Source organism: Myxocyprinus asiaticus, chromosome 10, assembly GCF_019703515.2.
Source record: "Myxocyprinus asiaticus isolate MX2 ecotype Aquarium Trade chromosome 10, UBuf_Myxa_2, whole genome shotgun sequence".
Classification (NCBI taxonomy): domain Eukaryota; kingdom Metazoa; phylum Chordata; class Actinopteri; order Cypriniformes; family Catostomidae; genus Myxocyprinus; species Myxocyprinus asiaticus.
The window spans coordinates 50,220,415-50,248,378 of NC_059353.1; the positions used below are offsets into that span (position 1 = coordinate 50,220,415).

The 27,964-nt window shown below is 36.3% G+C and overlaps 1 protein-coding gene across 2 annotated transcripts; it reads right to left on the reverse strand.

Annotated features, from left to right (window-relative positions):
• LOC127446976 (conserved oligomeric Golgi complex subunit 3-like) lies at nt 1–27,964 on the reverse strand. Of its 2 annotated transcripts, none has more exons than XM_051708390.1 (23): nt 27,775–27,964; nt 25,296–25,442; nt 25,005–25,066; nt 21,859–22,024; nt 20,148–20,222; nt 19,961–20,053; nt 18,689–18,814; nt 18,532–18,612; nt 18,362–18,405; nt 14,533–14,659; nt 13,722–13,813; nt 13,465–13,604; nt 12,426–12,586; nt 11,373–11,475; nt 11,180–11,286; nt 10,902–10,991; nt 7,283–7,403; nt 7,097–7,185; nt 6,816–6,950; nt 6,536–6,611; nt 4,243–4,370; nt 4,025–4,123; nt 1–1,491 (listed from the first exon to the last, which is right to left on the reverse strand). In XM_051708390.1, the coding sequence occupies exons 1-23, from the start codon at nt 27,946–27,948 to the stop codon at nt 1,465–1,467; spliced, it is 2,463 nt and encodes an 820-aa protein (XP_051564350.1). In that variant the 5' UTR covers nt 27,949–27,964; the 3' UTR covers nt 1–1,464. The 2 variants fall into 2 exon arrangements, with proteins under 2 accessions (XP_051564350.1, XP_051564351.1); XM_051708391.1 differs by having other exon boundaries at nt 27,750–27,893.

A 27,964-nucleotide genomic window follows, 5' to 3' on the forward strand; every position in this document is an offset into this window, starting at 1 on the left:
TTTATTTGCGATTAAATGGCAGAACCCAAGGCGTTCGGAAAAGCATTTGTAAGTTATTTTTGAAGTCGCTCTTTAGCGGTGAGGTTGAAGGTCAGACAGCTGAGCTGTTATTGAAGATAAAGGAAATGCCATTCCAATAACGCAGGAGAAAATTAAGATTTATATCGGCCATAAAAGCACCGTTCAAAAAAATAACCTGATAGAAATCAAAAGAGCTCATTTCTATAAAAGCTTTTGGAAAGATTTTAATCAATGTTTAATACCCTATGACTGGACAAAACCTTATTTCCAAGTAGTGAAGGTTCATGCTTTTCAGTTGGAGAATTTTATGGATGTGTGTGCATTTATTTACAAAGACTGGAAGAATAAAATGCACAATGTGTAAAAAAAAACCTTCAGCTCTTTAGTTCAGATCAGTAAATGATTTACATTAGGATTAAATCACATTCACTCCAAACAGTACAAAACATGTCATTCATGTCAAAAAGGAAGTGAACTATATATTAAATAGTACTTATTACTCACACCAAAACACATACCCAACCATAAAAGTAGTCAATATGACTTGTGCACTATATTCCAAGACATTTAAAAGCTTTGCATGAAGAACAGACTGAAATTTAAGTCGAACGTCAAATGTAAATCTTCCAATCTCCTGCAGCTCTCAAATCTCATTCTGAATATTTGAACACTTTATGTTGTGCTCGGTCACGTGACACACAAGGACCAATAGCGTTTGCCATGATTTCTGCATCTGGCGTGGACGCAAATAAGATTTGGCAGATTTTCAGTGAATAAACACTTAAATTTGGGTCTATCTTATGGCTTCTGAAGACTTGGAAAATAGCACATATGGACAGTCGTGGTCACTATGAACAGTTGTTGTATGGAAAAGAGCTGCCTGAACATTCCTCAATTCTCCTTTAAGGTTCCACAGAAAGAAAAACAGAATATGGGTTTGGAACAACTTGAGGGTGAGAAAAGAATAGCAAAATGTAATGTTTATTTGTAATAAATATGTTTTATGCACATCTTGTTTCCTACACCTATAAAGGCATTTCCTCTCTACTCATGTCTATATTTATTCTTTGAACCACAGCACCACCAAGTGGACAACATTCGCCTCTGCTGGGCAGCGTGCATTCTGAATGTACAGATCAATGCTTGAACTGACACCATCAGCATATGTGTCTTTTCTGCCATCATATAATTTAAATATGTACAAGCTGATTTAGTATCAACACCAAAACAGAAGAAAATAAAAGAGTGACCAACAAGCAACAGCAACAGCAATGTCTTTAAAGCGTTCAGGCTTGGGATGGGAAGCACACTGTCTCTGACGAAAAACCCCAAAGACTTGTTTATCTTCAAAACCTTCTGGACCGTTCAGGACGAGGCCCTCACGAAGGGTTCTGGTCTGGTCTCCTCTCTCAGTGTTGCCGTGGTCAGAAGATCCAGTGCACTTCACTTCACCGAGAGCAGCAAATTTATCTGGACAGAGACCAAAAACACATTTCATTTTAACTGTTCACTCTGACACAGAAGTACTCATGCTTTTATTTGTATTAAAAATTAGTCCTGGAAGCTGATTGGTCAATTGGCCCTTTGGTTATGAGTATATTCACAATATAGCATGATCTCTTGTACCTTGTTGCTTAACTAAATAAGTGTTTAATTTATGCGTTACAAGTGGCACCAAAGAGAATTAAAACATCTATATCGTAACTAGTAACACTTTACAATAAGGTTGTATTCATTAACATTAGTTAACACAAAAACTAACTATGAACAATAATTGTCTAGCATATATTAATCTGGCTAAATGTTCATTTCTACATATGTGTCAATGACATGATGCTCATTTTTGTTCTTAGTCCATATCTATTAAATTATATGCAAATACATTAAAAATGCAATAAAAAAAAAAACCGATGGTTTGAATGCACTTGTACTATAATGAAGGAGTTTTACATTTCAGTTCTGGGGCTTAAAGAAGTCAAAAATGTCATGTGGTGTAACCAACATATAGATAGCTATCAGTGCTGGGTATATTACTTCTGAATTGTAATCTGGTACTGATTACAAATTACATGACATAATTACATACTTTTTTTTGTGATTTTCACCCCTTTTTCTCCCCAATTTGGAATGCCCAATCCCCAATGCGCTCGAAGTCCTCGTGGTGGCGTAGTGACTCGCCTCAACCCGGGTGGCGGAGGACGAATCTCAGTTGCCTGCGCGTCTCAGACCGTCAATCCGCGCATCTTATCACGTGGCTTGTTGAGCACGTTACTGCGGAGACGTAGCACGACATAGCCATCCTCCGCGGCATCCAAGCACAACTCACCACACGCCCCACCGAGAGCGAGAACCACATTATAGTGACCACGAGGAGGTTACCCCATGTGACTCTACCCTCCCTAGCAACCGGGCCAATTTGGTTGCTTAGGAGACCTGGCTGGAGTCACTCAGCAAGCCCTGGATTCAAACTCGTGACTCCAGGGGTGGCAGTCAGCATCAATACTCACTGAGCTACCCAGGCCCCCGGACAAAACATTTTTAAGGTAATCTAAACCGATTGCTTTTGGATTACTTCTGATGTTATTCTTGCTTTTTTGATGTCACATGCAATTAAGTAGAATAAACTTGCTTTAACTTAAAAAGGCACTAAAAATGTTCTTGCTCCAGCAATTTTGGCATTTCAAACGCCCTCCATGTGTGTTAACAGATCAGACAAGTTATATTTGTGAAATAAATTATGAACAATTTACTACCTTTGCCTGATTAATCTGTAATCATGTAATCCATAAAAAGTAATTGTACGCCAATTACAAATATTTTAAAATGTAATCTAATTTAATTACAAGTACTTGATTTGTGTAATCTGATTACATAATCCAGACTACATGTAATCCGTTACTACCCAGCACTGGTAGCTATTTTGTAGTCATGTGACAAAAAAACAACAAAAAACATGAAAGAGAGAAGCCCCTTTAGACCCTCAAGACTGAAGTTGTTTTTTTTTTTATATCATATATTTCGAATTTTTATGAAAAGGCACATTTGTTCAGGTCAAATGGAGCAACCCTAAGAATTATTTGTGACAAAAATAGGTTTTACCTTGAAAAAGTATTTTAACCCCTTTTACTTGGTTATACCACTTGACATTTTAAATGTCATTTAATTATTTTGGTAGAAAATGCTTTACATTTTTCAAAAAACCTGACACTTGTTTTAAACTAGTCTTTTGAATTCATCTTATTATCTTGGACCACCTTATTGTCAATATCTGATAAACACTTTTTATTTTAAAAGTTTCGTATGTTAACATTAATAAATGCATTATAACAGGTTCAATACAAGTTGAGCTCAGTCGACAACATGTGTGGCATAATGTTGATTACACCAAAAAAAAAATGATTTCGACTCATCCCCCCTTTTCTTTAAAAAAGCAGAAATGGAGGTTCCAGTGAGACACTTACAATGGAAGTCAATGGGGCCAATTTTGGGGGGGTTTAAAGTCAGAAATGTGAAGATTATAATTTTATAAAAGCACTTACATTAATTCTTCTGTTAAAACTTGTGTATTATTTGAGCTTTGAAGTTGTTTAAATCATCGTTTTAGGGTTTACAGCATTAAATCGCCATGGCAACAAAGTTGTACGATTGTAACTTTACACAGAAATGGTAAGCAAGTGGTTTTATCACATTAAAATCATGTTAACACACATATTGTTTATGTCTTGTGTCTATACTTTAGAAACAGTGAGTATTTTAACATTTATTGATTGACCCCCATTGACTTCCATTGTAAGTGTCTCACTGTAACACAGATTTAAAGAAAAGGAGGGATGAGTCGAAATAATTTTTTGTCATAATCAATATTATGCCACAAATAGTGTTGATTGAGCTGAACTTGTATTGAACATGGAATATTCCTTTAACAAATAGAATCTTATTGTGTGTTACAAAATTACTCGCACCGCCCTACTTTACAAAGCAGTAATAATGTGCAGAACTGCACCTGCTCCATGGATGGGCATGCGATGATCTGCAGATCCTCTCCGCTGTACTCTTCCTGCAGTAATGCATGCAATCGCTGGAACACCTGCTGAATATTGTTCTGAAACATGATGCAACTGATCAGATTCACTGCAGCTGTTTTGTCATCATATCCTGCTGCATAAAGCGAGCGAGTGTCGTAGTATATGCTACTAAACCCCAGATTCGACTGATACTCACCCTGACCGGCTTGAATAGAATGAACTCCGTGTCTTTATTGGCCAGATATAAAGACATGCTTTGTAACGTGCCGGGGAGCTTGTTTTTCATTATTCGATATGTAGCCATCACGAGGTCATTTATTTTGGCTAAAAAAGAAATGGTGAATACACCGTTAGCTTTTAATGGGTGTAGAAACTTAAAAACAACACATATGGTCATGCATCTTTATTATGCAAATTCATTTCTGCCTCATGTAAACAATATGATCTAATTGGGTGAATCTCAAGAACATAATCATATTTCACCCTCAGATCATAAGAAAAATATTATTATATTTGCATAATGAAAAAGTACGGACATTTTTCTTCACTGTGACAATATTTTCATGACAATTAAGCAAATTCCTGCTAATTCTAATTAACATCTGGAGAAATATACATCATCTGGGTAATCTGTAGGCTATAAAAAGCTTAATTGGGTAAATACTTAAATAAATATCATTGTAACAGATCCAAGTCTCTGTCATTTCATAATAAGAGTCCCTTGTGTGTTTTGGGTTTGTTTACAGTTAAAAGTCCCACATTCTGCACCAAATCTGGTCATTATTGGGATTTTGGTTAAACAATAAACTGCATCTGGGATTTTATTCATTTTAGACTCTTGTAGCCCCTTATGCCTGTGCCCATCATAGTAAGGAAAGACTAAGAATGTTTTAAACATTCTTTAAATCGAATTTAAAAACTATAAGCCGATTAATCACTTATCAGCCTTTTCCACCATCTTAGATATCGGTATCGGCAAAATCCACTATCGGTCAACCACTTATACATCATTGAAGTATTTGTTGTACAGCCTTTAATTTAAGTTAAAAAAAAAAAAAAAAAATCTTCTTATTTTTCTTATTTCACATTATATATCTCTGGGTGTAAATAAGGTGGCTCAGAAAAACTGCTTTTGTTTTGTTCGCAATCATGTCAACTGTATCTGAGAAAAATGTTGTGTTGATACAACAAAGCATAATTGATCATAGTGTCCAAAAACATCTCCAAACAAATAAAACATAATAATTGTACATAAGAACTAATTACACATGCAAACACAACAATGACTAAAGGTTTGCATAGCATGCAGACATGATTTTAGTAATGAGATTTCACAGAATGAGTTTCATTCTGTGTCATTTGAGTCATCATTGAGTCTGTGTCATGTATTTGGCGCCATCTCCTGGTGGTCATATGTAACATTGTGCTTCATGTGGATTATCTAATGATCAATGCATCTGATTATCTTGTGTGAAAGATAATCACCTCCTCTAAGTAACGATATGTGATATTTTATGTTCTGTTTATTGTTTGTGAAGTTATAAGCAAAAATGCGGCATATAAGCAACACCAACATAATTGTCAAAGACATATACTTAGCTATTACTCGCTATATTTCGTGAAATCTGTGAGTAAAACAAATAGGCTGGTTGTATTCTACTCTTTAAGAGCTTTCCAACAATATATGACACATGGTTATTTGATGAGTTTGATGTTTTTACTAATTACAATAATATGTACAGTGCAATTTTTTTAAATAAATTATAAAAACAGAAAACTTCTGATTTGTCTGCAAATCTCAAATCATTTGTACAGTTTTGGTCATAATGTCTACATGCATTGGAAAATAGAGCTTCTAAACTTTCAAACGATACCTATTTTGTGTTGCTCAAGACTGTAGTTATTAATATTTTGAAGATTGTTTATTCTCGAGAGACCATCCCAACTTAAAGGGTTAAAAACAATCGGCCAATTAATTGGTTATCAAGCCTTTCCACCAGCTTAGTTATCGGAATCGGCAAAATCCACCATCGGTCGACCTCTAATACATCATTGTAGTACTTGCAGTACAGCATTTAACTTAAATAAAAAATATTACTATTAAAATAATCAGAATCCCCATCGAGATTACAAAGAATTCATATAATTCAAATAAAAGATCATGAGAATTTGAAAGAATTATGAAAATAATCTCATAATGCAGAAAAATATCCCTACTTTTCATTACGCTAATATAATAATATATGTTTCTTATGATTTAAGGGTGAAATGTACCATTGGCATGGTCACTCAACATTGCTGTTCACTTAAAGTTAATATCAAGTTATATGTAAATAAGAAATAAGCTGAATAACACAAGACAGCGACATTCTCTTTTCAGCATCATAAAAGTGTTTTAAATTTGAACTGGATCATTTATTGCAATCAAACAGAGAATTAGAGTTAATTACAAGATAATTAAAAGTTGAGACATGTCCTTGTTGACTCACCCGGCTGTGCCCATGGCTGCTGAGAGAGACTGTATGTTGGTCCTCCTTGAACAGCCATCGTTTTTAGAGCTCCTACCTGTTATTACATAAAGATACCAACCATGACTGCTCGAGTTCAGAGTTTGTCCCACTAACCAAACTTTCCAGTGATTTCCACTGACATCTAACTTTGAACTAGTGCCACTAATCTGAACATACAGAAGCAAATCTATTTCACTTTCATCAACCACCCAGATTTACATGTTTGCCAACCCAAAATGTTCCCTTCTGTGATTTTCACCTTGGTGAGAAATTCTTCCAGGTTGCCCACAAACATATTGGTCTGCTGCTGTATGAACTGCTCACAGCTGGACTTTAGATGCCGATCCACATCCTTCTTTGAATCGATGTAGTGCTCTTTTATCTCAGGTGTGCCCTGGTGTGAGTATCAGCGCATTATGGATCATTCAAATGCAAGACATAAATCATAAATCAGGTGAGAGTGTTTGGAGACATTGGTGAGACTTTGAAGAGAAGGAAAGACCCACTTAATCAGATGAATCAATGAAGCTGAACAGTTACCTCTAGTAAAAACTCCAGGATTGCATTGTGACTGTTCAGCCGGAAGAATTTGGGCACTGCCATCGGGCTGAACATTTTAAACGCAGCGTCTGAGAAGTGAGCAACAAAAAAGAAATGTTGTTCTGCCATCTGGTGTTGTCTTCACTGATATTACACACAGATCATCAACAAAGAGACGTCGAATACCTCTGGTCTTCTTTAAATCCAGAAAAATCTCTTTAATGGCAAAGTCGGCGTGAAACGGTGCGATCTGTTCTCTCATGATGAGCAGATGTTTGATGAGGAAGAGTTGTGCATCAATCGGCGTCTGTAGACAACACAAAGATCCTGTTTTAAACATTAAGAGAGTTTTTATACAGGTTCTCTCTCCTTGGCTCATTTAGCTTTGACATTAGCAGCTGTTGCCATCCGCCATATAATCAGAGCAGCTTTTGTTATTTTCTAATGTAAATCTATAGAAATGTCCAGTGTGTTCAGGTAGTTTTCAACTGAATTTTAGAGAAATTATATAGAAATACAAAATATAAGTAACTGTATTCCACTACAGTTACAATTGAAATCATTGGTAATTAGAATACAGTTACATTCAAAAAGTATTTAGATTACTGAAGAGATTACTTTGCATTTTATTGTCATTTGTTTCATTTAATATTTAGTCCTTTCAGATGGAAAACATTTATACATATAAATGATGTGATCAAAAGTGCATTTGAACAGCGGTGAAACACTTTCTTATGATGTGTTACATTCATACGAGCAGACAGAGAAGTACGTTTGAAGTAAGTTTGGAGCAGAAGAAATAGAAATAAACCTTGTGTAAATTGTCAGCTTTACGCTAAGATAAAATTATATTTCTAGCCATTTTACATGCACATGTTACCAGACATGATCATAATGTTGGATCATAATTTCTTTTTTTCTAGTAAGATCTTTGATATTAGGGCAAAAATCTTATTCTTGATAATAATTTTTGTATTGTTTTCCTGTAAAAATATCTAAAAATCAGGGCGATCAGTTTGAATGATCTTGTTTTAGAAACAACACTGCATAAGATATTTATGTTTTTCAGAGAATGTATTTTTAACATGTGTATTGTGTCTTACTGTACTGACAGAGTTTTTATAGTCAAAACAAGTGAAAAAATCTACCAGTGCTGAAGAAGTAATCCAAAGTATTTAGATTACATTACTGACCTTGAGTAATCTAACTGAATACATTACAAATTACATTTTACAGCATGTATTCTGTAATCTGTAAGACTGATATATCGGTCGGGCACTAATACAAACACACACATACACACACACACACACACAAACACATATATATATATATACACACACACACACACACACACACATGTTGGTTTAGCTATCATTATGAGGACTCTCCATAGACATAATGATTTTTATACTGTATAAACTATAGATTCTATCCCCTAACCCTAACCCTACCCCTAAACCTAACCCTCACAAAAAACTTTCTGCATTTTTACATTTTCAATAAAACATCATTTAGTATGTTTTTTAAGTGATTTGAAACTACATTTATAGCATAATACCCTTGTAATTACCAGTTTATAACCTAAAAAAAAGTCCTCGTAAACCACTTAAACCTGCCCACACACACACACACACCACACACACACACACACACACAAACACACACACAAACAAAACACACACACACGACACACTCATATACACATGTACACACACACACACACTCACACACTCACACACACACACACACTCACTCACTCACTCACTCACACATATACACACACACACACACACACATATACACACTCACTTATATACACACACAACACACACACACACACTAACTCACTCACTCACTCCACTCGCACTCACTCACTCACTCACTCCACTCACACACAACACACACACACTCATATACACACACACACACTCATATACACACTCACACACACTCATATACACACTCACTCACATACACACACACACTCACTCACTCACACACAACACACACACACTCATATACACACACACACACTCATATACACACTCACTCACACTCATATACACACTCACTCACTCACTCACTCACTCACACTCACTCATATATACACACAAACACAACACACACACACACTCATATACACACACACACACTCATATATACACACGCACACTCATATATACACACGCACACTCATATACACACTCACTCACACTCACTCACACATATATACACACACACACAACACACACACACTCATATACACACACACACACACTCACACTCACTCACACATATACACACACACACACACACACAACACACACTCACTCATACACACTCACCCACTCACTCACACACACTCATACTCACACTCACTCATACTCACTCATACTCACACTCACTCACACTCACTCATACTCACTCATACTCACACTCACTCATACTCACTCACACTCACTCATACTCACTCACACTCACTCACACTCACTCACACTCACTCATACTCACACTCACTCACTCATACTCACACTCACTCGCACACTCACTCGCACACACGCGCACACGCGCACACTCACTCGCACGCACACACGCGCACACTCACTCGCACACGCACACACGCGCACACTCACTCACTCGCACACACACACACTCACACACACACACACTCACACACACACACACTCACACACACACACACTCACACTCACACTCACACACACTCACACTCACACACACTCACACTCACACTCACACTCACTCACACTCACTCACACTCACACTCACTCACACTCACACTCACACTCACACTCACACTCACACACACACTCACACTCACACTCACACACACTCACACTCACACTCACACTCACACTCACACTCATACTCACACACACTCACTCACACTCACTCACACTCACTCACACTCACTCACTCACTCACACACACTCACACACTCAATGCCGTGACGCCCATTTTTTTTGTCCAGGTCTAATCAATTATATAAAAATACATTACAAATGCAAATTACACAAAACCCTTCCTTGAATACACTTCTACTATAATAAACACGTTTTCAATTATTGAGTTCATTATCAAAGACATTTTGATATAAGTAGTAGTTTCAAATAATCTTTATTATTTCTTTAAAAAAAAAAAAAAACAGTGAAACAATTTTGTTGTTTTCAATATTTGAAAACTGTTTGTCCACCAAACCAAAGTCATGTGGTGTAACCAACATGTAGGTAGAAATTGTGTTGTCATGTGACAAAATCATAAAGAAGACCTCTTTAGACCCACAAGACTGTGTGTGAAGATTTAAAAACAAATCTTTAATGAAAACACTAATATTTGGTGTAACCATGAGAAACCTTCTTCACTTAAAATGTCATGATATTTATAAAAAATATATTTTTTATGTTTGAAAACTTTTTTAAGTTGTGTAAACTCTCATGTAATCAAGGTGCAAAGAAATGTCTGCAAACTTGACACATGTTTTAGACCAGATCTTTAAAATATTTCAATATCTGACCCATATCTGCATGATTTTATGCAATGCACTGAAAAAACGTGCTGTTCACAAAAATCTCAGATTAATTTCTATGAAATTCACTGTAAAGCTTGTCAGAACAATGAAGGATCAATAATAATTAATTCTTTGATATACCTTTGCATTTGTCTTTGATGTGCGTGATGTATATCAGCTAACAAAGAATCAACTTCTCATTTTTCATGAAGTGCATAAGTGATAATGTCACTATACTGTGCTTGTATACAGTATGGGTGTACAGAAGGCATTTACCTTGTTCTTTTGAATGACATCAGAGGCTTTGAGAAGCGACTGGATGCAGGCAGAGAGCGCTTCCTGAGACAGACCCTGAAACACTGCCCTCTACAGGACAAAGACATTGTTCAGACTAACAATGAATATTATGAATACAATGCTAATGGAAATATACAGTTTGGTGGTCTTTTTGCATTCATAATTTGGAAAGCAATATTCATGCACAGATTTTTGTCCATTGTGAACAGGCAGGAAACAGCGGTGAATCATTTACGATGATGTGCCGTAATACTCACGTCTATACAGCGGTAGAGTTTGGACAAGCACACTAGCGTGCGTCTGACAGTTGGGTACCACATGCCGTGCAGATCTGCTGGAGAAACACTGCTCTGTAATCGAGGATCTACAGGAATTAAAACACACAGGCAATGTGTGACGCTGCGGCTCAGTACAAGAGAGCATATATTGAGTGCAGGTAATTACACACACCTGGGCTGATTTTTCTATTGTCCGATTCTTCCAGCTGTACGTCAGAGAAAGAGCTGTTGGACGTCAACTTCATCTGCTCCTCTTTCAGACTCTGAGCGATTTTCTACAACAAATTAAACGGCTGATGATGGGCATAACTTTTTTAAATAATAACTGTTTGTTTTCCTGTGTCTCTATTTCCCTGCAAAAAGTCTTATTTATTTCCACTAGATGGAAGCAAGTATTAGGAAAAATAATTTTTCCTCTATCACCTTCCATCACAATATACAGCTCTGAAATGTAGGTGGCGCTCTAAAGCAGCTGAGCACTCACACATGAGCTTGTCCACAGACAACAAGTGTACAGTATATTTAGAGCGCATAGACCATCCTCACTGTTTCGGCGAATATCTTGCCTTCGGGGTCGTGTAAAAGCTCATTCTGTGTGTCGTTGGACAGCTGAGATCCTCAGTTTGTGAGGCTGTATAACATTTTATTCTCAATAGTTGAGAACATATTTTGCAGATGATTTGTGTATTATTCAATTTCTACTGAATTGCATATTTTGTTCTGAACTTCTGAGACACAACATTAGATTATTTACCCAAACAAGCTCACAGACAAGTAAACAATGGCTCATTTTAAAGAAAACAACCTAAGGTAAGAGCTGATATAGAGTTTGTGGCTATTTGGGGGCAGATATGAGATGTTTGTCTTTATAGTCTTACAGAGATCATATTTCACTATGTGATTCTTTTGACAAACATTCAAACTGTGGTGTTAAGACAATAAATAAACTTCATAATCACATTCATGAGAATGAGAGCTTTCATTTGATATATGACATCATTACCAAATGGTGGCGCTCATTTGCGACACAAAGGCTTTTCATGCAAAAATGATGGTATTCTATGAAAGTTCAGATTTTAAGTTTTCAAATTGTGCCACACATGAGTGACTTGTGTAACCAGGGACTTTTATTTTTTAATCATAAACTTATTAAACGCACCTGGCCCCGCCCACAGACCTGTTATGGGGTCTGCAGAGTTGAAGAGGTTAATGAATATTTCCTCACCTCCATCATCTCCAGTTTGTCGGGGTAGGCAAGGTCTCCTGGTGCAGGGTTGTATCCAGTGATGTCAGTCTGGATGTATATGTGTGTTCTGTACACCAAACGCTCCTGAACATCCTCCAACATCTGCTTCACGACTGCATCAAACGCGGCCAGCTGCAGCACTGCAACAGGAAACAAATATACGTATTGAAATTCTGAATAGCTAGTCTTTCTGTGTTCCTCGCTGCATCTTCAAGATGTTTGTTCTTATAACTTCATGCGACCCCGCGTCCACATGCGTGGACATTGCACTTTGGCTTTGCTATACGCAACATAATTTAAATGAATAAAAAATGACTGAATACTGTTCACAAGACTCTAGACTGTCATTTAAAGGGTCAAACTTCTGGCGCACCGAGTCACGTGACACAACAACATGCCGTCGATTTCCTTGAAGCGGTCCTAAGGACGCAGCGCCAACAAAAGTGCCTCTGGTAAGAAACCTCTTCAAGTTTTTTTCATTGAAATTGGTTTGGTTGTAAAGAGTAGAGTCTCTAGTTTCATTTGATATGCTGCTTAAAAAAATATGTACATTTTTCGCGCGTCAGTGCGCTGATAAACATGATGTCCACATACGTGGATTTTGGGACATTATTACCTCAAAAGTAGAAAAATGTTAATGTTAGTTATTTTAAATAACTTTCAACATGAAGACATCTGTGAGCTTTTCCGCTTCATTTTAATACACATTTTGTTATATTTTATTTTGTTATCACTGTATAATACGGTTCTATTCATTAACATTAATAAATGCATTCCTGTATTTACTGTGCATTATCACACTGAGAATCAATGGGTTCATCCAAAAACTGATAAATGTGTCTTTCAGAGGCTTTATATGGAGTTATGATGAAAATAAGATGCATTTCAAACTGTTCTGAGACCAGTGTAGACAGACAGCACACTGGAGGTTAAGTCATTCACTATATAGGGAGCAAGGGAGCATCCTATCTATGCAGTTAAGTGCATTCACTCCTAAAATCTTAAGAGGGTTCAGTACCGTTGTTTTGAACGTGATCTTCCAGCATCTCGTTCTTCAGGATTCCACAGAGTTCAGAGAGTGTCTCCAGATGAACGACATGGATGATCAGTGGTCTCAGAACGTCATACAGTGACAAACACAGTTTCTCCAGGAGCTCGCTGCAACAGAGACAGCAGAGCAACATCAATTCTATTTCTACCCTTAATAATTACTATTACTGTAATAAATAAATACATGATTCTATCAACTTATGGAGACATGTTAGTGGTACTCACTCCAGTTTAGATGTGGGTTTGGAGAAGAACTCACTGAAAAGCTGATGCTCATCTTGACAAACATGGACCATGAACGAACAGCCACTGCGCACCTGTTACAAGAACTTTAAACTTTAGCTGAACATTATAATAAAAATAAAAACACAATAAGTGTGAGTAGTTGATGGACAGTTATGATAAGAAAAGTTACACTGATAACAAGACTGTAAATGCAGTTTTTAAAGGGGTTGTGACATATTTTTCTTACGTTTAATTACTTTTTCATCTGAGGTCCTTGTGACGAGGAGGAAGACGTGGCCGGGGCATGATGGAGTGAGATAAGGGGCAACTGGAGACGCCGGTTCGAGAGAGAGAGAGACGCACGTGGCCGCGTTGCATGTGTGTCTGTGTCCTTATGTTTTATGTTGTTTTAAGTTCATTTAAATCATTAAAGTTTATGTTTACTCTTCAGCCATTTCCCGCCTCCTCCTTGCCCGTCCTTATACTGTTATACTGTCCTCTAATAGTGCCAGTCATAATTAAGCTTTTATGACCCTCTCTCTGAACCTTAGAAGAAGACAGGCAATTTGTTTTGCTGCTGTACCTTTAAGACATTCACATTAACGCCCTCATTACATGTGAATGAATAACAGCACTTCGTGATGTGTTCACACACGAGCTGTGGGTTTGCTGTCTAGTATATAGTTTATAACTGCACTAAAGCTGCATTACATTGTGGCAGATTCATAAACCAATCTGTGCTGAAATGTGCAGCTCAAACTGTTCAGATCAGACTGAAATGATCAGGGATCGAAGAGCGTGATCGGCTCACCAAAGTGCAGTGATCCTTGTTGTTCTGGCTGGTGAGATCTGTGATGGTGGAGTTTATACTGGGACTGAGCAGAACTTCTCTCTGGTCCAGATAACACTGGTGAATCTCATCCAACAACTGCTGATACCTACAAGAGATGCACCAATGGGATAGTTAACTCAAAAATCATTTACTAACCCCCATGTTGTTCCAAACCCATATGACTTGCTTTCTTATGCAGAACACAAAGATATTTTGATGGAGATATGAAGCGTTTATATTCAAACAATGCAAGTCAATGGGGTCCAATGCATTCAAAAAGCAAATAAAGGGAGCATAAAGGTAATCCATATGACTCAAGTGGTTTCATCCATGTCTTCTGAAGCGATACGATCAGTTTTGTGTGAGAAACAGAACAAAATGTAACTCCTTTTTCACTATAAATTTTAGCGTGATCATGATTTGAAGCTTGATTACACTTCCTTGCGCTGAACAGCAAGATTTATAGTGCAAAAGGAGTTAAACTTTGGCCCGTTTCTCACCTAAAACAGATCATATCTGTTCAGAAGACGTGGACTAAACCACTCGAGTCGTAGACAGATATATCGGTTTTACCGATTAATCAGTGCCGATAGTTGTTTTTTGGAACAATTGGTTCCCCTTCTGTCACTCACTTGACGCTGTGTCGATGTAGTGACACTAGGGGTCGCTCCTGGGAGCCCTAGACATCTCTGATCTTTGAGAAAAGGCCAATGAGAATTGGCAAGTGGAATTTGCGTGCCACTCCACCGGACATACGGGTATAAAAGGAGCTGGAATGCAACCACTCATTCAGATTTCTTCTTCGGAGCCAAGTGGTTGTGTTCATTCAAGCTGAACTACTACTGGTCCATTCATCTCTCTTGCTCTCACGAGCTGTTGGTCTTACAGCGCATTACAGTGGTTCTCCCCCTCTTGCACCAGCGTTGTGCAGAGTACATCCCAGGGCGCTTCAACAGCGAAAAAAAAAAAGAGCATATTTTCTCTCTAAAAGAGAATATTTCCAACTAAAAGAGTGGCACTCACGAAAGTGTCTTTTTCAAGATGTCTTTTCGTTTGTGTATCTTTCCTGGTTGCAGTCGCTATCTCTCCACTTCTGACGGCCACGATCGCTGTATCTCGTGTTTGGGTGCTTCCCACGTGGAGACATCGTTCGTGGATGGTTCATGTACTCATTGCGAGAACATGACCATGGCTACGTTGTACCGCTCATGGCCACGCTCCGCCCCCGTTCCTTTCTTCCCGGAAGTGCATGAGGAGCTTACGCGGTCGTTTCAGGCACTTTTTACTGCGCGCCCAGCTGTGGCACAAGTCTGCTCCCAATGTGATGGTCTCCACAGGTCACGAGGACGCACTTCTTCCTCCCCCGTAGTAGGGGTAGTCAGAAGGAGCCAGGTAAGTGCTTTGATGTCCTTAGACTTGCCACAGCCAGAAGTGGCACCTCAGGCTCCGCCCTGTCGCGAGGCCCTGCCCGCCGGTACGTCCGACACGGTTGTTCCCTTGGTCAACCCGTCGTGTTGGCTGATCAGGACTGTGCGACTTGGCTATGCGATTCAGTTCGTCAGGCATCCGCCCAGGTTCAACGGCGTCAGCTTCACTGCGGTGAAAGGCGAGAACGCTGCTGCCTTGCACATTCATGATCATGTAGGGATTTGCTGTCTCCAAATCTTTCACCACTGACAATATTCAAATCCCCATGTGATTGTTAATCACGAATTTAACAAAAAGCAACTATTGGTTATAACCGTTAGTTGCTTTTTGGTTGCTTTTTTTAAATTATTATTATTCGTTATTAACAATCACTTGGGGATTTGCTGTATCTAAATATTTCACCATTGACAATATTCTTTTTTATTTTTTTTTATCCTTACTTCAATGCATATTTTGTTATTTTGTTTAGATAAGCAAGTGTTTTAAATTAAAGCGAGGACATGCAAAGAAAAATGTGACAATGGAAACGTGCCCCATCAGCACATACACTGTGTCTCCAAAGTCATATCTTGTGAATAATATTAAACGTTATTCTTCATTAAACCTCAGCTGGTGAATATACACCGATCAGCTCAAACATTAAAAGCACCTGCCTAATATTGTGTAGGTCCCCCTCATGCCACCAAAACAGCGCCAACCCGCATCTCAGAATAGCATTCAGAGATTATATTCTTCTCAGCACAATTGTACAGAGCGGTTATCCGAGTTACCGTAGACTTTGTCAGTTCAAACCAGTCTGGTCATTCTCTGTTGACCTCTCTCATCAATAAGGTGTTTCCGTCCACAGAACTGCCGCTCACTGGATGTTTTTTGTTTTTGGCACCATTCTGAGTAAACTCCAGAGACTGGTGTGTGTGAAAATCCCAGGAGATCAGCAGTTACAGAAATACTCAAACCAGCCCATCTGGCACCAAGAAAAATTGGTGTATCGGCTTTAAAAAGCTCAATTTGGTAAATATTTACTTATAGAGCATTGTGATAGAACCAAGTCTCTGCAATTTCATAATAAGAGTCCCTTGTGTGTTTTGGGCTTGTTTACAGTTAAGTTCCACATTATGCAAATCTTTTAGGATTTTGGTTGAACAATAAACTGCATATGGGTTTTTATTTATTTTGGGCTCTTTTTATGTCTTTGCCTGTCATAGTAAGGAAAGACTAAACATTTTTTAAGATTCTACAAATCTATAAATCTAAAAACTATTGGCCGATTAATCGGTTATCGGCCTTTTCCACCACCTTACTTATTGGTATCTGTAAAATCCACTATCGGTCGACCCCTAGTATGGATTACCTTTATGCTGCCTTTATGTCCTTTTTGGAGCCTGAAAGTGTTGGACCCCATTGACTTGCATTGTATGGACATATTCAAATCAGATCTCCATGAAAATATCTTTTGTGTTCCGCAGAAGAAAGAAAATCATATGAGTTTGAGATAGCAAAAAGGGGGCCTGGGTAGCTCAGCGAGTATTGACACTGACTATCAACCCTGGAGTCGCAAGTTCGAATCCAGGGTGTGCTGAGTGACAGGTCTCCTAAGCAATCAAATTGGCCCGGTTGCTAGGAAGGGTAGAGTCACATGGGGTAACCTCCTCGTGGTCACAATTAGTGGTTCTCGCTCTCAATGGGGCGTGTGGTAAGCTGTGCGTGGATTGCGGAGAGTAGCATGAGCCTCCACATGCTGTGAGTCTCCGCGGTGTCATGCACAACGAGTCACGTGATAAGATGCACGGATTGACGGTCTCAGAAGCGGAGGCAACTGAGACTTGTCCTCCGCCACCCGGATTTAGGTGAGTAACTACGCCACCATGAGGACCTACTAAGTAGTGGGAATTGGGCATTCCAAATTGGGAGAAAACAAAAAAATTAAAAATTTGAGCAAGAAGTATCATAAAAGTAGTCAAAGTTACTCATTACATCATTTCCAGAAGTTATAAGTCTTCTGAAGCAACACCACAAAAATTGTAGGCACTTTCCAGTGAGAATCTTGACATCCATTGTGCGTTCATGAGCACCACAAGAGAAGCTCGTTTACAGTAGAAACAGTATTTTTAGTGGTAAACTAAGCAAGTTCTGGTATGAGTGCATGCCACAGTGAACAAGCTTTTCTCAAAAAGTCAAATGGGTTTGAGAAAACAGTTTGGAGCTGAGGATGAGTCAATTAAGAGAGACTTTTGATTGTTGGGTGAACTATTCCTTTAACATTTGATTATCAGGCAAAGCTAACATGTGAAGTTAAAACTCATTACGTGACAGTTTGCATTTGAAGTGTTGATATAAAAATGAGAAACATCAAAAGAGAAATCAAAACATTATCACTCACTCAGGAATTTTTTCAGATCGCTGTTCAACTTGCTCAATCAGCCTCTGAAACATAAAAGATTAATTGAAAATTAACTTAAATTAATTGCATGTTATACTAATAGAATTTAAATCAGCGTAAAACCAGTAAAGAGAGCTGGTGTCAAATGAGTGTTTGTGCACAACACTTACTCGAACTTTAGGTGCCGCTGCTCTGAACTTCACATAGTACAGCGTGAAAGCATTATCTGCATTCGGAACACCCATCGGGTCCTAAACGGATGATATTCAATAAATGAAGAATGCATATTATACAAATCGCTGCAATCTAATAATGTGCAAGACTTACTCGTTTAGTGAGCTGTCCGGTGAGGTTCTGCATAGTGTTAACAATGTGAATCTTGATTAGATGCATCGCTTTGGACAGACACTGCTTGAATTTGGTGAGACAGATGGGGTAGTCTTTGAAATTGGGCTGAAAGAAAACATAATTAAGAATGAGGATATTTTATCAACTTATTAGACACATCATCATCAGGACGTGACGTCATGACATCAGAAAGCCAAGTGAACACGTTAAAGTGTAAAGAGTGTGTCCCACATTTTAAGAAAATATATATTTATATATTTAGCTCTACTTGGAGCTAACTTGGAGCACATAGACCTTCCTCACTGTTTCGTCGAATATCTCGCCTTCGGAGTTGTCTAGAAGCTTGACTTGGTGCCGTTGGAAAGCTGAGACATTTGATCATCAATAGCTGAGAACATATTTTGCTTTTTCTACTGAATTGCATATTTTGTTCTGAACTTCTGAGACACAACATTAGATTATTTACCCAAACAAGCTCACAGACAAGTAAACAATGGCTCATTTGAAAGAAAACAACCTAAGGTAAGAGTTGATATAGAGTCTGAGGCTATTTGGGGCTTACAGAAGCAGTGATAAGGGCAGATATGAGACGCTTGTCTTTATTGTCTTACAGTAATCATATTTCACTTTGTGAGTCTTTTGATAAACATTCAAACTGTGGTGTTATGACAACAAAATAATCTACATGGTTACATTCCTGAAAATGAAAGCTTTCATTTGATATATGACATGTCTATTTATGTGGTATATGAAACACTTTCATATTTATATTTCTACATCATTACCAAAAGGTGGCGCTCATTTGCGACACGTAGACTTTCAGGTCTTATCTTGTATTTTATGTAACATAAATGCGAAAGCGTTGAAGTTCTGTGAAAACATCAGATTCTAAGCTTTCAAATGGTACCACATATATATTAGATGACTAGATGATACAGGGACTTTTATTTTGTAATCGTAAGAGGTTAAAATGTTTTAGTAAAAAAAAAAAAAAAAAGTTAAATATTGCTCTCTTCCTATGATTTGTTATATTGGTGCATATAAATGATAAGATGAATATAGTTCTTCCTTGTGTTTAATGAAAAATGGAAAACAAGCCTTGATTATTTTTCATTTATTCTTGCAGTAAACAATTTAAATCTACTTGGCTTTTTGGTTTGGTTAATAATGGTTCATCTGATTGAAAAATATCCAGAGTAATATAGCAGAATATTGCAAAAACAAGCTTTGATACGACAAACATTTGCTTACATGTGATGAAACATATTCTATGCATTCATCTAGTCTGGAAAGCATTGGTATAAATCCCTCACTGTTCACAGATAATGTTGGCGAGTTCAGTTTCTGCAAAAAGGGATAAAACGGATAGATAATTCATTATTGAACAGATTACATCACTCATGAAAAACACATCTTGGAAACAGTAGCACAGGATTACCGTATTTATGTTTTCTAGTTCGTTAAAATATGAAAGTTTCTCTTGAATGCTCTCAGCAAGATCCACCAGCTCCGACTGTTGACAGAGAGAGACAGAAATTAAATGTAAATGCTGTTCATTTGAATAATTTCTTCAAACTGAAACGACTCTTAAAACCCCTTAAATTCTGGTGGATTTTTGGGCTGCCGCACGCAATTTTTACGCTCAAATTTAAAAGCTCAACTTTCACACATACTGTGGACTAATTGCAAAAAAAAAAAGGTCTAATTTTTCAGAGAACCCCCCAAATAACAATAATTAAAAAAAACTTAAATTATTCATAAAAATATTGTATGCGTTTATATATATATATATATATATATATATATATATATATATATATATTTTTTTTTTTTTATTTTTTTTTTTGGTCCTAAATTTGTAAACATGTAATTCTGGTTCTGTTCACTCTACCTCACTTTGAAAAGTCTCATTTTATTCTACTATATGGCAGAAAGCACTAGAAAAATATTTGTTTTATCTATCACATTCCATCACAATATACGGATCTGAAATGTAGGCGGCACTGTAACGCATTTTAGCCCTGACAGATGTGCTCGTCCATAGACATTCAGACTAATTTTCAGTTCATGCACCACCCTTGTTGTTTCATTGAATATCTCGGCTTCTGAGTGGACTAGAAGTATTTAAAGTTTTTAGCTATTTGGGGCTTACAGCAGCAGTGATCGCCGCATAAAAGAGACGATTGTGTCTGATGTCTTACAGAAATCATATTTCACTTTGTGAATCTTTTGACAATCTTTTGAACTGTGGTATTAGGACAAAAAAAATTAACTATAGAGTCACATTCCTGCGAATGAGAGCTTTCATTTGATATATGACTTGTCATGTGCTATGTGAAGGACTTTTATTTTATATAAATATTTCTACCCCATTACCTCTGGGGGGCGCTCATTTTCAAAGCAAATGTTTTGAGGCCTTATTTTGTTATTTTAAGTAACATAAATGCAGAAGTGATGTTATCTCTGAAAAGTTCAGATTATAAGCTTTCAAATGATACCTCATATGCCTGACTTATGTATATGGAAACTTTAATGTTTTAAGCGTAAACCTTTTTCGCGATATAGCGCCCCTATACAGAGTTTAGACTGACGGTGATTTGCAGCAACTGATTTACGGCATTTCAAAATATTCTTGATTAAAAAGTTTGAAACTATGAACCAAACCAACCAGCTTCGTGATGAATCCCAACATTACAAACAAAAGTTACAAGACTGTGTATTACATTATTTTTAGATAATTAAAATAATCATCCCATGAAATACTGCAAATGACGTGGTCGTTATCATTCATTACAGCAATTGTCGTAATTATAAGCGGCGCTTCACACTGAATGCATGTTGTCTTTCTGCGTTGTTTTTCAAATGTAAACATTCACTGAACAAACGTTACTGACTGTTCTATTTGTTGTGCTATGTTTGTTTTTTGTTTAATCTTTTCCGACTGTGCTGGAAAAGATTAAAGCATTGGAAGTATCACAAATTTTTAAATCAGCTATAAACCCGAGGATGCTGCTCCGTTGAATGAAGCACCTGCACACCTAACTTATATAGCGTAAATATGATGCACACGTTATAAAATCATTGTATGGATGAGCGGCCAGTCACAAACATTTGAGCTGTGTGAGTGAGGTCAAAGGCCACACACAGACCTGCTCCTTCAGCAGCTGTTCGCAGGCTTCATGGAGCGTTCCTGTTTTTGTGGATACAAAGAGATATTGCTTCTGTAGAGAGTCCAAGTGCTGCAGAGCTGTGTTGACATCAGTCAGAATGGCGTCACACTGCTCCTGATAGCCGTTCAGCACATCTCGAGACTTCCTGTGGCACAAAATACAATTCCTTTGGTAAAACATCAGTCATTAAAGTGGATCAGAAAGTATTAGATGTTCATTAGGGCTATTGCTATAAACATATACAAACAATGCTCACATAAATCATTTTAGCTGGCGCTGATGACTAATTGTACAAGGTCTAAAAATCTGACAGGTGATGCTGCTGTACCAAGACATACCTTACAGATATAGGATATGAATTTGCATTTTCACTAGTAAAATTTTACAATGATCTGTCATTCACTCCTGTTCAAAACGCAAATAAAGACATCTATAATTAACTTCTTCCTTGTTGAAATTCCATATACACATATGACCTTTGAACTAGTAAAAATCATATATATAAATTAAATAATTACATTGTTACAAGTACACATATCCATTCATGATGTCAAAAACTGAATTATAACCAGTAAAAATGCACATTTTTATATATCCATAAATGCATTTCAAAATGTTAGATTTGGTATATCAGATATGTGGAAATTAATTATAGATCTCGGTGACTTTTTTATATCTGTAAATGTATTTCAACTAGTAAAAGGCATGCACATTACAGAAATCTGTAATATGTATTTCAACTAGCTAGACATGCTAATTGTTGATATCAGTAAATGGACATTTCAACTAGTAAAAATGCACATTTTTGAAATCTGTAAATGTATTTCAGCTAGTAAAAATGCTAATCTTTGATATCTGTAACATGTATTTCAACTAGTAAAAATGCTGCAATTTGTGACATCTGTAAATGTATTTCAACTAGTAAAAATGCTAATTTTGATATCTGTAAATGTATTTCAACTAGTAAAAATGCTAATTTTTGATATCTGTAAATGTATTTCAACTAGTAAAAATGCTAATTTTTGATATCTGTAAATGTATTTCAACTAGTAAAAATGCAAATTTTTGAAATCTGTAAATGTATTTCAACTAGTAAAAATGCTAATTTTTGATATCTGTAAATGTATTTCAACTAGTAAAAATGCTAATTTTTGATATCTGTAAATGTATTTCAACTAGTAAAAATGATAATTTTTGATATCTGTAAATGTATTTCAGCTAGTAAAAATGCAAATTTTTGATAGCTGTAAATGTATGCTCAGCTAGTAACAATGATAATTTCTGAAATCTGTAAACGTACTGCTACTAGTAAAAATGCTAATTTTGATATCTGTAAATGTATTTCAACTAGTAAAAATACTAATTTTGATATCTAGTCAAATGTCCATTTCTGATATCAACAATTGAATTTTTGAAATCTGTAAATGTATTTCAGCTAGTAAAAATGCTAATTTTTGATATCTACAAATGTATTTCAGCTAGTAAAAATGCTAATTTTTGATATCTACAAATGTATTTCAACTAGTAAAAATGCTAATTTTGATATCTGTAAATGTATTTCAACTAGTAAAAATGCAAATTTTTGATATCTGTAAATGTATTTCAACTAGTAAAAATGCTAATTTTGATATCTGTAAATGTATTTCAACTAGTAAAAATGCAAATTTTTGAAATCTGTAAATGTATTTCAGCTAGTAAAAATGCAAATTTTTGAAATCTGTAAATGTATTTCAACTAGTAAAAATGCAAATTTTTGATATCTGTAAATGTATTTAAACTAGTAAAAATGATAATTTTTGATATCTGTAAATGTATTTCAACTAGTAAAAATTATAATTTTTGATATCTGTAAATGTATTTCAACTAGTAAAAATGCACATTTTTGATATCTGTAAATGTATTTCAACTAGTAAAAACGCTAATTTTTGATATCTGTAAATGTATTTCAACTAGTAAAAATGATAATTTTTGAAATCTGTAAATGTATTTCAACTAGTAAAAATGCTAATTTTTGATATCTTTAAATGTATTTCAACTAGTAAAAATGATAATTTTTGATATCTGTAAATTTCAGCTAGTAAAAATGCTAATTTTTGATATCTACAAATGTATTTCAACTAGTAAAAATACTAGTTTTGATATCTGTAAATGTATTTCAACTAGTAAAAATGCTAATTTTGATATCTGTAAATGTATTTCAACTAGTAAAAATGCTAATTTTTCACATCTGTAAATGTATTTCAGCAAGTAAAAATGCAAAAAAATTATTTGTAAATGTATTTCAGCTAGTACAAATGTAAATTTTTGATATCTACAAATGTATTTCAACAAGTAAAAATGCAAAAAAAAAAATATCTGTAAATGTATTTCAACATATTAGATTTGGTATATTTTAGATATGGATGGAAATTTCAGATATCATTCAATTAGAGTGTAATTAAAGTTAAAAGGTGTTCTTACTAGCTACAATCACATCACAGATATCTGGAATTAACATAGCAATGAGTGAAAACCAAATTAGAGTTATCAAAAATTTTCATTTTGACTAGTTGTCATTAAATTGTTGATATCAGAAATGGATATTTGCACAAGTAAAATGTTTAGCCTATGGAGCAAATACATGCTTTTTTCCTGTTTTCTGTGTTATAGAGCACTGCAGGACAATTGAATAAATGATGAATAAATAATATTTAATTGTAGAAAAACAATGATAAATTTCAATAAGCAAGAAATTCATTATAGATACCTGCATTTTGAACAGGAGTGAATGACAGATTGTTGTGAAATTCTACTAGTGAAAATGCAGTTGCAGACACAATATATATATATATATATATATATATGTCTTTTACTAGTTGAAATTCCATTTTTGATAGTAAGAATGGGTATATCTGTGAATAATGACAATTTTGCATATCAAGAATTAACGCTTTTATTATTGCAATGTAATTACTGATATCAAAAATTTGCACTTTAAATATAATTGTTGATAACTATCCTGCACATGATTAAATGTCAAAAGGATTAACTATGAGGAAAAACACATTGATGCTTGACATAGCAAACGCCACTAATAAATATGACTATCAGTATATCTATCAATCCACACAGAGATAAACACACACCTGTATTTCGCAACTTCATCTTGATCCATCCGAGTCTGAAGCTTTGAGAACCAGGAAAAGAACTGCCACACAGATGATGATGTCATTAGTCACATGATGATCCAATGAAACAACAAAAACTTGATAGAGACCCTGAGAAAGTTTTCATTTATTCAAGACCTTTGAGGAATGTCTGGTTGAGTTCATTCTTTTGGAACTGAACTGTATTTCCAAATAAATGATTAAAACAGAGTCCAGCTTTCAATGACCTCAACCAGACAAATGTTTCCATTTCAATCTGTGATGTCACACCTGTTGAGCCGTCTCTATTCTTTCATTCTCCAAATCCAGCATTTGAAATCCCTCCAGAAGAACACCCTCTGTGGACGCTGGCAGAGTTGTAGTGAAAGATGAGCGCAGGGATCGAGACGTCAGACTGCAGATGTCTTCAATAGGGAGCTGAAGACACATTTACAGAGCAGAAAGTGGAACACAAAAGGAGAAACGACAGATTTAGCTCCAAAATAGACCGAAAAACATGATAAAAAGCACCAAATAGCTACTTTTGTCTTCCATGGAAAAAGTAACAGCATACAGGTTTGGAGCAAAAAAGTCCTGGTCATATTTAATCCTAAATAAATAAAAAATAAATAAATAAAAAACAGGAAAACTATATTTTGCATAAAGAAAATGAAGCCTACGTTTAGGACAGTTAGTTTGTTTTTGCATTGTGACTAGAGGTCGACCTATAGCGGGTTTTGCACATACCTATAACTAAGGTGGTGGAAGTGGCCGATTACCAATTAATCGGCTGATAGTTTTTAAATTCAATTAAAGATTATTAAAAAATTCTTAGCCTTTCAGAAAAACTAAGATGTGGGACTTTTACCTGTAAACACGGCCAAAACACACAGGGGACTCTTATTTTGAAATGTCCGACACTTGGCTTCGTTACAATGCTCTATATTTAAATATTTACCAAATTAAGCTATTTATAGCCTACATATTCAACAGATGAATAGTTTGTATATAAATATAATTTTAACAGGATTTATGAGGAATACGTTTTATTATTATTCTCAAGATAAAATGCATGTGCTGACGGGGCATGTTTCCATAGTCACTTCTTTCTTTGCATGCCCTCGCTTGCACTATCATGCCCTATAACGATATAAAATTTGTACCAAATATTTAAACATTTCAAAAAACATGTATTGAAACATTTAGAGTAATGATCATGAAATATATAACATATCAAAACTGTCTTTGTGAAAACATGCGCTCCTGAAGTAATAGTGTTTAAAGAGTATAAAGTATTAGCTGATATTAGCATTATCTTTTTAGACATTATGATGTTGTTAATCGTTTTAGGGACTGTTATTAACCCTTGTACAACCTTCGGGACATTTTTGTCTTTTTCATTTATTTATTTTTATCCACTTTTCTCCCAATTTGGAATGCCCGAATCCCACTACTTAGTAGTTCCTCGTGGTGGCGCGGTTACTCGCCTCAATCCGGGTGGTGGAGGACAAGTCTCAGTTGCCTCCGCTTCTGAGACCGTCAATCCGTGCATCTTATCACGTGACTCGTTGTGCATGACACCGCGGAGACTTGCAGCATGTGGAGGCTCATGCTACTCTCCACGATCCACACACAACTTACCACACGCCCCACTGAGAGCGAGAACCACTAATCACGACCACGAGGAGGTTACCCCATGTGACTCTACCCTCCCTAGCAACCGGGCCAATTTGGTTGCTTAGGAGACCTGGCTGGAGTCACTCAGCACGCCCTGGATTCAAACTCGCGACTCCAGCGAGTCTTTTTCATTTTTGTTTTTTCAATCATTTTGGCTGTTAATGCCAATGGCATAAATTTTGCCAAAGGTGTGCATTTTTGTATTTTGGTTTTGATATTTCAAGCTCAGTTCCTATAATACATCTATAATACACTGTGTACACAAAATAGTTACACTCAGGACCTTCAGGACAAAAATGTCCCCATTGAAACCCATTAAAACTGCAATATTTGATCCCAGTGCCATTAAAGCATAAAATCATGAATTCTAATGATATTATGCTTTCATTCCAGAGCCCTGGCTTCAAAATATTACTTGTTAATTTTTCCACCAGATGCGCAATTTTTCTCAAGTTTAGCCTATGGAGTAAATACATGCTTTTCCCCTATTTTCTGTTTGCTGTATTATAGAGCACTGCAGGACAATTGAATAAATGATGCAGATAAAATTATGTGTGTGTGTTGGTATGGATGTCAGAGTGTGTTTTGTATGTGTGTATTGAGAAAACATTTCTAGATGTATTATAGGAACTGAGGTTGAAATATCAAAATTCCCCCCAAAATACAGGCCGTTGGCATTAACACAGCCAAAATTATCTAAAAAACTAAAATGAAAAAGACAAAAATGTCCCAAAGGTCACACAGGGGTTAAGACATATATGATGGGGACATACAATTATGTATTAAATAGTAGAAATGTCCTGTTCTGTTTCTGATGGCTGTTAGTATGCAGAATGTTAGCCTCAGTCACCATTCACTTTCATTGTACGGAGCAAAGATGCAAAAGAAGTGAATGGTGACTGAAGCTGTCAGACTCGTAGCATTCTGCCAAACATCTCCTGTTATGTTCCAGAGAAGAAAGAAAGTCATATTAGTTTGGAACGAGTAAATAATAACAGAATTTTAACTTTTGAGTGAACTACTAATTTGCATATTAGACAACTACGTGGCGTTGCCCACTGACGTCACCTGACTACAGCTTCACTTCGCTTACTTCAGCTGGAATCGGAGTCACTTCAGCGGCGCCGCGGATCTCAAGAATCGAGTCCGTCTGTTTATCGGTTAACGGCGCTATTGGATCAGCTCGCTGGTCCCAGTGAGACAGTTTCTCTCGAGTTTCTTTCTCAGTGAGATCTGAGTGAGACTGTTCTGTGAGAGACGCCATCATGACCAACAACACTCGA